Source organism: Rhinopithecus bieti, unplaced genomic scaffold, assembly GCF_001698545.2.
Source record: "Rhinopithecus bieti isolate Rb0 unplaced genomic scaffold, ASM169854v2 scaffold_761, whole genome shotgun sequence".
NCBI lineage: Eukaryota > Metazoa > Chordata > Mammalia > Primates > Cercopithecidae > Rhinopithecus > Rhinopithecus bieti.
In genome coordinates this window covers 363,166-376,001 of record NW_016803176.1, presented here as the reverse complement: position 1 = coordinate 376,001, position 12,836 = coordinate 363,166, and the positions used below count along the sequence as shown (strand labels likewise).

General features: G+C 38.5%; 1 protein-coding gene across 4 annotated transcripts in view; it reads right to left on the bottom strand.

The window, feature by feature from the left end:
- Nucleotides 1–12,836, bottom strand: part of INPP4B (inositol polyphosphate-4-phosphatase type II B) — a 551,727-nt gene that overhangs the window by 188,019 nt on the left and 350,872 nt on the right. For all 4 annotated transcript variants that reach the window (XR_001884600.1, XM_017867638.1, XM_017867644.1 and 1 more), the window contains one exon: nucleotides 213–343. Coding sequence is in view for 3 of the 4 variants with exons in the window: in XM_017867638.1 (XP_017723127.1) it covers nucleotides 213–343 (131 nt within the window). In the remaining variant the exon portion in view is untranslated. The remainder of the gene's footprint in view (nucleotides 1–212; nucleotides 344–12,836) is intronic.

The following is a 12,836-nucleotide window of genomic DNA, read 5'->3' as shown; positions in this document are numbered from 1 at the left end:
GCTCTGCCGCCCAGGCTGGAGTGCTTTGGCCGACTCTCAGCTCACTGCAAGCTCCGCCTCCTGGGTTTACGCCATTCTCCTGCCTCAGCCTCCCAAGTAGCTGGGACTACAGGCGCCCTATCTACATAAAATCAGTTGATTATTTTTTTTTTTTCATTTCACAAGCAGGACATGCAATTCACTTTGAGTAAGTAGAGTTATTGCTTCCACACCTGTTTCCTTGCTCAGTTCTGTCAGAATGTCTTGGTACATATTCACCATTTGGTCACAGTGAGTAAGGACATTTTTTCGCAGATTGTCCCAATGTGGAGAAAGCTCACCAAGTTCTTTTATCTCTTGGTTTCTGTTAAGAGTGGAAGAGAGGAAAAATTTTACTTTTATCTTAAATCCATAGACACATAACACTTAGTCAGAGTTGTCAAGATAGTAAGAAATTTTTTTATCATAATTACTAGGAAAGTTCTATGAGCTTATTAGCTTAAATATTTTTTAAAATTATTTTAGCACACAAAAAATATGAATAGTTTGGACCACACAAATAAAAACATATGTCAAAGGGCAAAAAATTAGAAATGTTAAATTCCCTGATGAAATTTTCACAAAGATAGTAGACTTCCTATTCTTATACACATAGGGAAGACATCAGTGAAAAAGCAAAGTGTAAAACCTCTATGTAAAGAGGGCTAAGTTTTTAAGTTTCAACAGTACAGAATCAAAGAATGTGGGAAGGGATATCTGACCATGTGGGAAGCAAACACGAGATACTTAGGTAATTCAGTTTATATATAATACAGTTACAAATATCTCTTTAAAAAGCAAAAGCCCTGCCGGGTACCGTGGCTCATGCCTGTAATCCCAGCACTTTGGGAGTCCGAGGTGGGCGGATCACCTGAGGTCAGGAGTTCAAGACAAGCCTGGCCAACATGGGTGAAACCCTGCCTCTACTAAAAATACAAAACTTAGCCAGGCGTGGTGGCGCGTGCCTGTAGTCCCAGCTACTCGGGAGGCTGAGGCAGGAGAATCTCTTGAACTCAGGAGATGGAGGTTGTAGTGAGCGGAGATTGGGCCACTGCACTCCAGCCTGGGTGACAAAGCAAGACTCTCTCTCCAAAAAAAAAAAAAAAAGCCTGAATAACAAATAAATGGATTTTTCAGGTATGGTTTTATTGACTTCAGCTTCTGTCAAAAGGACAATGTATGAAACTACTGTATGTGTATGCGTTGTTCCCTCCTTATCAAAAAGAAGAGCTAACCATGTCATTTAGGCTTCAATTATTAATTTTTATCTAAATCTCTACCCTTTAGCCAAGTTAATTTAAATCATCAGAGTGCCTTTTTAAAATTATAGTGATAAATGGTCCAATATGCTGCTTGGTTAGATCTCTTATTCATTTCTGTAACCTTTTACCAACAACATTTTCATGAGGCTAATTTAACCAGTAATAATGAAGCTTCTTTGCTATTTTGGCCATGAAACATGTTAAATACCAAGCTAATAAATTCACAAGCTGTAGAATCTTTAACATTCTGTTAAATGCAAGAATAATGGATGGTGCGCAAAAATGTGACTTGCTTTCAAATGGTTGTAGCTGTCTTTGTTTTGTTCCAGTGGGATTGCAATTTTGAATTGCTACAATTTTCATCTGAGGTCTTTATAATTTGTGTGAACATTCATGTCACTCTCAACTTTTCCAAAGATTAGTATTCATGATGAAGCACTCACGGGAGAAAAAGTAATTAATCAATAGACAATAGAGTAAAAAAAAAAATCATGACCAAATGAGAGACAAAGAGAAGGTTAAAGATTGGGGAGTTAACTTCTTGTTTGCACTCAAACGGCAGGATGTACAAGTTTAGGAAAAAGCAACAACCACTAAAGCAAACAAGTAATTCCAAAAGATTGATATATCCAAGTCTAGAAGAATCTGAGCAATTAGGTTGAATCTGAGATATATAGCAAGTGCAATATATCAACTTAATATGTAAAGTTTCAGCTTTGCTTTCAATGCACAGTTATAATGAAAATATTAGCTAACGATTCTTATTTAATACTAATAGATGCACCATACGGTTACAATTTGTATTGGCTCTAAATTATTATCAGAAAGAATAATTAAAGGGGAGATGACGAGGAAGGTAGAAGAGTGATAGTGAAGCCCCTGACTACATTCTGGGATACTGAGGGTGCTGTACATTCCCTTGCCTAAGATAAGTTTGGCAAAATGTAATCAGAAAAGTTTAGTATTCTGTGAGGTGTGCCTTGATACAAGCTGTGAGGACTCCATAATTTTTGTTTAAAATTTATTGCACTCTTCCATTATGCCACAATGTATAAAGAGAAGTATACTGATGAACCTGTTTGTTCTAAGCAATGACAGTAAAAATAGGTACACATTCTGAAAAGGATAAACAACGAGCATACTGTCTCTCTGCACCGAGAAAAGTTCCAGTATAGGGGAACTACATGATAAAAGTGTAATAAACCAGACAGAGTAATGAGAACATTGCAAAACAAAATGGGGCAGGGTAAGACAGACACTGCATTTATTAAAAAAAGAAATGAATAAGCACATTAATTTCATTAAAGAAGAGAGGTACATTCATACATTAAAATAGATAAGGATAGAAGATAACTTGGTGCATGAAAATTGGTAAACTTTCCAATCAGGAAGCCTAAAATGTCTTATTCATAAAGACATTTTACTTTGTCATTCAGTGTTCAGAAAACTTCCTGAATTAAAACCTTTGCTTGGCATCTTAATCCAGATTCTCTAGGAAGCACAGCCTGAGATTAAACAATGCCAGGTCAACCACAAGGAGGTAAAAAAAGAAGTGATACAGGGAAGAGAAGAAAGCAGCCACAAGGTGGTACATGACTGAGCTGGGCAGAACTTCACAAGAAAACGTGGCTCATTATTTGGTCATGTGAAACAAACCTAAAGAAGTCATTTGGAACCTTTGTACTTTGGAACAGTTAGTCAGAGAGAGGGACATTTATATGTCAGTTGCTTGTCATACTCTGTGTTTCATTGATAAAGATTCATCCTACAGGTCATTAAGTCCTCTGTCTTTATGATTTTATAATCTGCCCCTTTGTGTAGCCACTGGGGAAACAATATTCTAATGGAGATAGAATTTTCCTGGGTGTGTCCCTATATGACAGTTGCCAAAACTACTGTGAATTCTTCCATGGTGGTTGCTACTAGAGACACACTAATGCCTGGTCTTCACCTTGAGAGAGGCTGATATAGTAAATGATGTTAAGAGATAAGGTGACAGTGGTGGCAATATCTGAGGCTCACCATTGAACAAGTGGTCAAAAACGTGAAGACATGTTAGGATTATAAGCTTTTAATCCTTAGGATTAGGATTGAGCCAATGTAGAAAAGCACATAAACTGGGCCCAGGACAGACAACCCCATGTACAACTCAGATGTACTAGCACCATCTACTGATAACCCGATAGCATGCAAAATAAGATTCCTCATATATTTCCCAAGAGGAGAGTCTAAGTACAGTCCTTTAGAGTGATGGCAAGCTGCGATTCCCCAGAGACTTAAAAGAGTGGTAATAAATCCAGCCACAATATCCAATCCTCCAACTAATTCTTAAGGCCTTAATTGACATTCATCACCTATGTCCTTTACCACGAATCCCAGATGTTCCCCCATACTCTACCAGCATGTCAGCTGGTCTGAGCTGCTGCTGAGTAGGGTGTTGCAGACCTAAATCCTGAAGAATTAAGCCCTTAGTTTTCTTGCTCCTATGGAGTCTTGGTTGCTGTAATTTCTCCTTCCCATCAGAGCGTGGAGTACTTCTAAGTTTCAGACATATTTTGCCTCACTCAGATTCTGTGGCAGTAGCCCTATCTCCTCATGGTGGTGAGTATGGATATCTCACACCATTTTTTTGGTCTATTGTCATGAGGAACACCAGATCACATATGGAACCAATCACAGCTTCCACTTAAGTGGGATTCTAATTGTGTCCCCTGACAGAACAGCACTGCTCCCCTGACTCCACCACAAGAACCAGGATTCTAACTGGCAAAGTATAAAGTTGTAGGGAAAGGTAGTGCAAATACCACAAGCAGATCACTGCTATTGATTACAGGAAGGGCCTACCCTTAGTCTCAGGACTGTGGGTCCTGGGTATGATAAATACAGCATTCTATATCAGCAATTGGTTTGGCATATTTCCCAATCCTAAAAGGCGGTATCCCGATTCTAAGGTTTTTCCTCATGCTGGTGTCTTGGCTGAACTTTTCATGATTAATATTATTTCACTGTACCATCAGGCCTGTCGCTGTTGGGTGATGAAACACATTATGACCATAAGCTCACTGTTGTGCCTTCTTTGATACAGCAGCAAATGTCCCTTAGTAGAAGCAATATTATATGGGGCACCATATCATTGGATCAGTCATTCTTAGGCTATCAGATGTGGGTGCCAGTGAAAGCACTGTGAGTGGAAAGACAAACACATATCTAGACCATAATTCACCCACTTAGGACAAATTGCTGCCTGCTCCAAAGTGGAAAGAATGCAACTTAATTTGCCTGCCACCCAACAGATGTTGGGTCTCTATCATACCCTGGAGGAATGGTACCATCTTAGTGGCTCATTGTCAGTCTGTTTCTGGCATTTGATAGTTAGAAGTGACAATAGCTATATTAGCTTTGGAAAGAGAGGCCATGTCTTGGGTCCATGCATTTTCCCTGCCTCTGTCACTAAGATCTAAGTCCAACCACAAAAGATCATTCTCTTCATGGGTCTATTGCACAAACTCTGGAGTAACTGAGAAAGGAGGCTGGCTAATATCCACTAGACACGTGACAATGTCCACCTGGTAGTAGAAAGCTTCCTCTGCAGTATTTACAGTCTGATAGCATGATTTTGATTGTGTTCACTCCTAAAGCCCCATCTACATGTCTCTTGTTCATATTCCTTGTATTTGATTTTCTAGTCTTATTTCTTTCAGGCTCATCAGATTATTAATTCTGCCAAAGCTCAGTGTACATCTGCACCTCAGGTTACCTCCTTCTCTACATGAAGGGAACACCAAGTAAATGCTTTGCTGATCTTTCCACTGGGTAAATTTCCTTCATTATTGACCGTGAAGTCCACCCAACATGTCAGGCTGACCCATTTTTATACCAGCGCAAGTTCTTTCCTTCTCCATGAGATAGTCATAGGGAACTCTCGAGGGTGTGAGTTGAGTACATGTATGTTGAATGTACTCTCTAGAGTATATTCGGGAAGTCTAAAGGTCTGTACTGACACTTTCCTATTTGCTTTTCCTAAAGATTCCACATAACAGAGTTGTTTCTCACTACAGACACTTTCAGCCCCATTGGCTCTCCTTGGTCACCCCAGGATTTATAATATAGTCTGAATCTTCTGGGATGTCCTTCTTGAATCGGCCCCACTTGTCACATTCTGCTGTTTAACTCAATGGTTTAACATATATTTATAAAGGGGTTGATTAGCAGTTAGTTAAGCACTAGACAAAAGGTCTTAATGATATATGTGAATCAGAAATATAGTTCAAAGCACATCAATTCTTTTTTTCTTTTCTGAGATGGAATCTTGCTCGGCTGCCCAGGTTGAAGTACAGCAGCATGATCTCAGCTCACTGCAACCTCCGCCTCCCTGGTTCCAGTGATTCTCCTGCCTCAGCCTTCCAAGTAGCTGGGACTACAGGCACCTGCAATCATGCCCTGCTAATCTTCATATTTTTAGTACAGATGAGGTTTCACCATGTTAGTCAGTCTGGTCTCGAACTTCTGACCTCAGGTGATCCACCCATCTCAGCTTCCCGAAGTGCTGGGATTACAGGCGTGAGTCACCGTGCCCGGCTCAGTGGGTTAATTACTTGCATAGATGAAAAAAAGACCTTTATTGTGTATGTACACATATGTGTTACATTACTTATTTTCCTCATTATTTGTCATCATACCACAATATGTTAGAGGTGTGGCAACCACATATGCCAGTTTATACCTGTTATTCCACTGTAATTATTAATACTTACTTTTATTCTCAAAATATTTATACTAAATTGTCTAAGTTATAGGATATCAGAGTTCATATAAGAACCATAAACTCCCAGGATGCTACGGTTGGAAGGAAGCTCAGAGAATAACCTGAAATCTCATGTTTCACAGATGGAGAAGCTAAGGTAAAATCGCTTGTTTATCTTAGAGTCACTAGAATACCCTAAAGCTTTTAGACTGTAATCCCCAAGCCCACTGTTCCCTTACCTCATATTATTCTCCACTATACAACGAAGAAACACAAGACAAACAGCAACAAAATAAAACAAAAGCAAACAAATGGAGTGTACTTAATGAAGGTAGGTTGTGAGTGGGATTTGGAACCCCGGCTATTGATTTACAGAACTACATTTGTAAACTTTCACATGCCTTAAAAACTAAACCTGAACAAAAGATAAATTATTATTTGGGATTTTTAACTCCTGGATATTTTAGTTTGAATGACACGGCTACCAGTTACTACACAATAACTGAAATTTTCTAAAACATATTCAAGAGCATAATGGTGTCCGGAATTATAAGACCCGAAGATGACAGCACCCTGTGGTCTAGTCTCTGCATGTTGCTTCATTGATATAAGAAGCAATTTGCACTTTGGGAGGCCGAGACAGGCAGATCACGAGGTCAGGAGATCAAGACCATCCTGGCTAACATGGTGAAACCCCGTCTCTACTAAAAATACAAAATATTAGCCAGGTGTGGTGGCTGGTGCCTGTAGTCCCAGTTACTTGGGAGGCTGAGGCAGGAGAATGGTGTGCACCTGGCAGGCAGAGCCTGGGCGACAGAACAAGACTTTTGTCTCAAAAAAAAAAAAGCAATCTGACATTACTGTTATAACTACACAGTTGCATACCATTACAAAGCCTTTGGCATGAGTAGCAAAGGAGATTAGCTACATAAATGCATTTTTTAATTCATAGAAAAATAGGTTTTAGAATACCCCTTTCCTATCTGTAAACATTCTCATTTTACTCACAGTCACAAAAGCTTCTACTTCCAAAAGTTCTCTCTTTCAATCATTACTTTGCAACAACAACAAAATAATTCTTCTTGGAAAATCCACCCCCTTGCTAAACACATACAATCTCATGAATTCATTGCTTTACTCTCACTAGAGCTCTATCTCCAAAGCAAATCTTCTAACCTGTCTCCAGCTTCTCCCAGTTCTGCAAGAGTCCAACAGGTTGACACAAGAAGTTAGGGAGAAAAGACTGAATAATAAAATATTAATAAGCTTAAGCCTCTTACACATTAAACACTTTTGGGGACTTACTTCCATCTGCTCCGTTTCCCTTTGCTGACTACAAAAATAAAAGGCAAATCATACAAAATAAATCTCCAAAGGAGACATATAATTGCTAAGGTCTATTTAGGAAACATCTAGTGCTCTATAGATCCCTGCATTCCAACAGCAAAGTAAGACATTCTTGATACTTGATGAAATATTCACACAGATCTCTGGAAATAATCTCATGAAGTACTTTTTGTCTATATGGCTTGCTTTATCTTACTGTGTTTAAATATTTCAAAACACATGCTTTTATTTTCAGTAAAATTGCAAGTTCCTGGAAGTCATTATATTTTCTCAACTTTCCACAATATAGAACACCCTACTAATTATACGACATGTTTAAAACACAAGCTATTTTAAAACATGAAGAGAAAATGAGATTAAAAGACAAAACAAAACAACTCTGTGAAGAATAAAGAGAAATAATTAAGCACAGAGTGAATCACAGAATAACTGGGAAAAAAGTAACCAAATGTGCTTTAATTTTGATACATATAATGCATAAAATATTGTCAGGAATATTAAACAGATAAGTGGGTTTTTACACTTTACTCCTTACACCCCTGGAGCTGTTGTGGCTATAGGGACCCGGAAAGTATTGGACAAATTAGGGCAAGTAAATGAATAGGCCTCAGGTTCTTTCCTTTGCTGTACCCACCCAGCAGCTCCAACTAGTTCTCTTCAATTCGCATTGGAATTCTGTGTACAATTCTGTTTAGAAAATAAAAGTTACTGGCGGAGGAGAGGGGGGGATGTTGGAAAGAAGAAGAAGGCTTAAGATCACCAAAATAGAAAATTGTAGCTCTATTTAAAGCTTCTATCTAAAACACAGCATTAAAGCCCACTGACGATATATTCAAGGAGGGATTTCCAACATGGGGCAAAAGTGCTTTGAGCATGTGAGTGGCAGAGACTATCTTTATTCATCTTTTTATCCGACCACAGTCTCCTACCCATGGGAAGTATCCAGGATGACCTTGAGCTTGTTGACTGAATAAATGAAGTTTGTTTGCAGATTGTTCTTATATTTTCCTAAAATTTAGGATAAAGTCAAAATATAGACTAACCCTAAAGTAGAGTGCTACTGCCAAGTTTCAATGCAGAAATGAGACATTGTACGCCTGTAATAAAGCACTTCGGGAGGCCGAGGCTGGTGGATCACGAGGTCAGGAGATCAAGACCATCCTGGCTAACACGGTGAAACCCCGTCACTACTAAAAATGCAAAAAATTAGCCAGGCATGGCAGCGGACTCCTGTAGTCCCAGTTACTTGGGAGGCTGAGGCAGGAGAATGGCGTGAACCCGGGAGGCGGAGCTTGCAGTGAGCTGAGATCGCGCCACTGCACTCCAGCCTGGGCGACTGAGCAAGACTCCGTCTCAAAAAAAAAAAAAAAAAAAAAGAAATGAGACGTTGTTCAGTCTTCTAACCTTGTATGATGTAGGTCTGTAATCCTAGATTAAACAAGTCCTCCTTAGGGATAGAGAAAGATTTGAAAAATTTATCTTCATATGGCATTTCCTACTGTGATGGTTAATCGTATATGTCAACTTGGTTGGGCCACAGGATGCCAAGATATTTGATCAACAGTATTCTGAGTGTTTCCATGAGGGCATTTTTGAGGCAGATTAACATTTGACTTGGTAGCCTCAGTACGGCCCACTGCCCTCTCTAACTTGGGTGGGCCTAATTCAGTCAGGTGGAGGCCTGAATAGAATAAGAGGCTGACACTTCCCCCAAGTAAGAGAGGATTCCCCTGCCTGACTGCCTTCAAACTGAGACGTTGCTTTTTTCCTGCCTTTGAACTCAGACTGACACCCTGGAACCACACCATCGGCTCTATTGGGTTTCCAGTTTGCCTACTCAACCTGCAAATCTTGGGACTTGTCAGCTTGCATAATGATGTGAACCAATTCTTTCTAATAAATCGTGTGTGTGTGTGTGTGTGTGTGTGTGTGTGTGTGTGTGTTCTACTGTGTTTCTCTATGGAACCCCGACCCACACACTTACTATGCTGGGATTCCATCGCACTGATTTCTCTCTGCTTAGTGCATAAGAAGCTGAGAGGCAGGCCAGTTGGTGGTGGTGGGAGAAAGATGGAAGGAAATCATCCAGAATATAGTTTAGGCTCTTCCATGGGCTTTTATCCTCCTATCACATTTTACAAATGCTCTCCTGACTTGTTCAAAAGAAAAACGACTACAGAGATGTTTGACTTGTCTAAGGGACATGCACAAGAAATCTCTGTAGTTCTGAGGCCAACATTCTGGGTGCAAGCACCTATGATATTGGAATTGTGAACCAGAATTGGTAAACTTTAAAAATCTGGGTATATAAATTAAAAAATGTCAGAAATTATGGAAGGTAATTAGTGTAATGAGTATCTCAGAATAATAGGTAATTAATTTACAGAAAAGTAGTAAGACAAAGTAGCCTGATAAAAATGTATACACCAAACGAAATAGCCCAGTATGAGAGACATAAACATGTTATTTGAGACTGCTATAATTTAAGTAAATAGAAATATTTTTTCCACAAGGAACTCTATAATACCATTTTTAAAAATAAAAATAGCTATAGAACTTAAATAAAGCCTTTTGTTAGTTATTACACAGTAAAACTACACATGGTATGCATGGGTAGAAAGTTTAACAGCCAAGATGCTTTTATTCATTAAACAAAATTAGACCTTAAATCAAACTTAAAAGAAGTCATAAAAAATTTATTCACTAGGAAAAAAATTCAATACTAAATAGTGAAGAATAGACTACATAAATGACTGGCAGGTGGCTTCAATTTCATAAAGTGGTTGGGTGACACCATAAAACTGCGCAAAGTTCAACTGGATGTCAGGTTTCACAGTATATTCAGCCCACAATCCAAAATGTCTGTACTTTAACCCATACATGGATAAAAATTGCATCCATAAATCACAGGCCTATTTTTTAAAATACATTCCTATAAATGACAATGTGGTTAATGTTGCAAGCCATGAGCCACTATTTCAGGGAAAAACAACTGAATATTCCAAGTGGTCATTCACTCCAATTTTCACTTGAAGTTAAAATAACGGCTTATTGTACTACACACACAATAAAGCCTCAAGTTATATACAAAGACTGACAGTTGGAACACAGTTATTACAGGATTTAGTTGTAATCACAAAATCTGTTTGTATCTGATAAACAGCCAGATTCTATTATTTAATTTTAGGTAACTGCATTAGAAAAAATGAAGAACAATAAGTATGTCTTTTTCCAAACTAAGAATCTATTTGCTATTCTTGATAAAGTTAAATTGATATTTATTTACTTCTAAATAACATCAGTTTACCCTTCATAGGTTGCATTAAAGTTATGAAACACGGCCAGCATTTAGTTTTTAGTATTTTAAAGCTCAGTGCTCCTCTATTGTCTAAAGCAGTGGTAGTTGCATTGTGTGAAGGTGTCTCACAAATCCACATATGTTCATTACACGCCTTTTCATTCTAAGTAGCCATGGAAATTATGAAATGTACTTAAAAGCTGTTAAAACAAGAAAGAGTACTAATACTCTCATCACATTTTAATAATTTTTGCCCATAATTTCAGAAATAGAGAACATTTCTGGATACCACCCCTTTAAATTCCTCCACCCCTGGACCTGGATGGAGTATGTTGTCCAGTTCTGCAGGTAGAAGGAATTCAGCAGGCTCCACTGGATATTCTATGTCACATTTGTTTGGTTAGTGGACACCATAAGATTTTCCAGGTGTTATCCCTTCTGATAATCAAGGTTAATTTTGCATAGAAAAGATCCCTTCCTTTGATTTCATAACAATCCTCTGAGATCATTGCCCCACTGCTGCACCAAACAAAATAAAAAATTCAGTCGTACTAGGTATATTTCAAATGTTCACAGCCACAAATCACTAGCCTATGGGATGGTACAGTACAGAGCATTTCTATCATCACAGAATGTTCTTTTGGACAATATCACTCTAGACAAATGACTGAGAAGTAAAGTGACTTGGTTGATGCTACATTGCCAGTAAATGGTAGATTCAGAACATGTACTCAGGTCTTAGGAATTCAAATCCTGTTATCTTTTTAATGTAAATTCTTGGGGGAGTACAGTTTCTCCTATAAAAGTGTCCCTGAATAGAAGGACAAGATTAGAAGCTCCCACCTGAGGGGCTCATCCGAATGTAACTTTCAAATAGTTCAACTGAGCTGGTTCAAATATTTTCTTTGAACGTGCATTGAACAGACAGTCTTGGCTATAGCGCTACTGCTGGAAAGCCAACCAACACAACAAAATGTGTATTTACGTTCTAGTTGTTTAACAATTACTTATAGAGTGCTTCTATGTCAGCTATTATTCTGAGCACTTCACAAATATTCACTCATTTGCCATTCATAACAATTCATTGAAATAGGCACAATGATTATCATTCTCATTTTAGAAAGGAGAAGTTAACCGGAGATGTTAAGTGACTCACTCCTGGTCACCCACCTAGTGAGTGGGAGAGCTGGCGTTAAGTCCAGGCAGTTTGCTAAGACTGTCATAAGAAAATATCATGGACTTGGTGGCTTAAACAACAGAAATTTATTTTCACAGAATTCTAGGGACTACAAGTCCAAGATCAAGATGTTAGCAGGTTTGGTTTGTTCTGCAACCCCTCTTATTGGCTTGCAGATGACAACCTCTTCACTATATTCACACTATGTCTTTCCCCTGTGTACATATACTCCCTGGTGTTTCCCTGCATACCCAAATTTTCTCCCATATGAACATGAGTCAGATAGGATTAGGGCCCACCATAATGGCCTCTCTTTAACCTAATCACCTATTTGAAGACTCTGTCTCCAATATAGTCATATTCTGTAGTACTGGGGCTAGGGCTTCCACATGTGAATTTGGTAGGGGCAAGGCACAATTCAGACCAAAATAGAGCTCATGCTTTAAACTGCTATGCTGTGTGGACTCTCTATTAGAAACGTAACACAATCCCTCTCCCACTAGAAACCTTAGCAGAGAACATCTATCTTGACATTACCAATCTGAGGAAAATACACACACACACAAAATACCAAATTTCTATCTTGCCCACAAGGATAGAGTAGAATGTGTGATGCCAGTCTTTTCATTTTTCACATTAAATTCCAATGGGCCATAAGAAAGGAGGGTTTTTCCTCTAAAAAATCAATGAATCCAGGAGTTGGTTTTTTGAAAAGATCAACAAAATTGACAGACCACTAGCAAGACTAATAAAGAAGAAAAGAGAGAAGAATCAAATAGACGCAATAAAAAATGATAAAGGGGATATCACCACGGACCCCACAGAAATACAAACTACCATCAGAGAATACTATAAACACCTCTACGCAAATCAACTAGAAAATCTAGAAGAAATGGATAATTTCCTGGACACTTACACTCTTCCAAGACTAAACCAGGAAGAAGTTGAATCCCTGAATAGACCAATAGCAGGCTCTGAAATTGAGGCAAA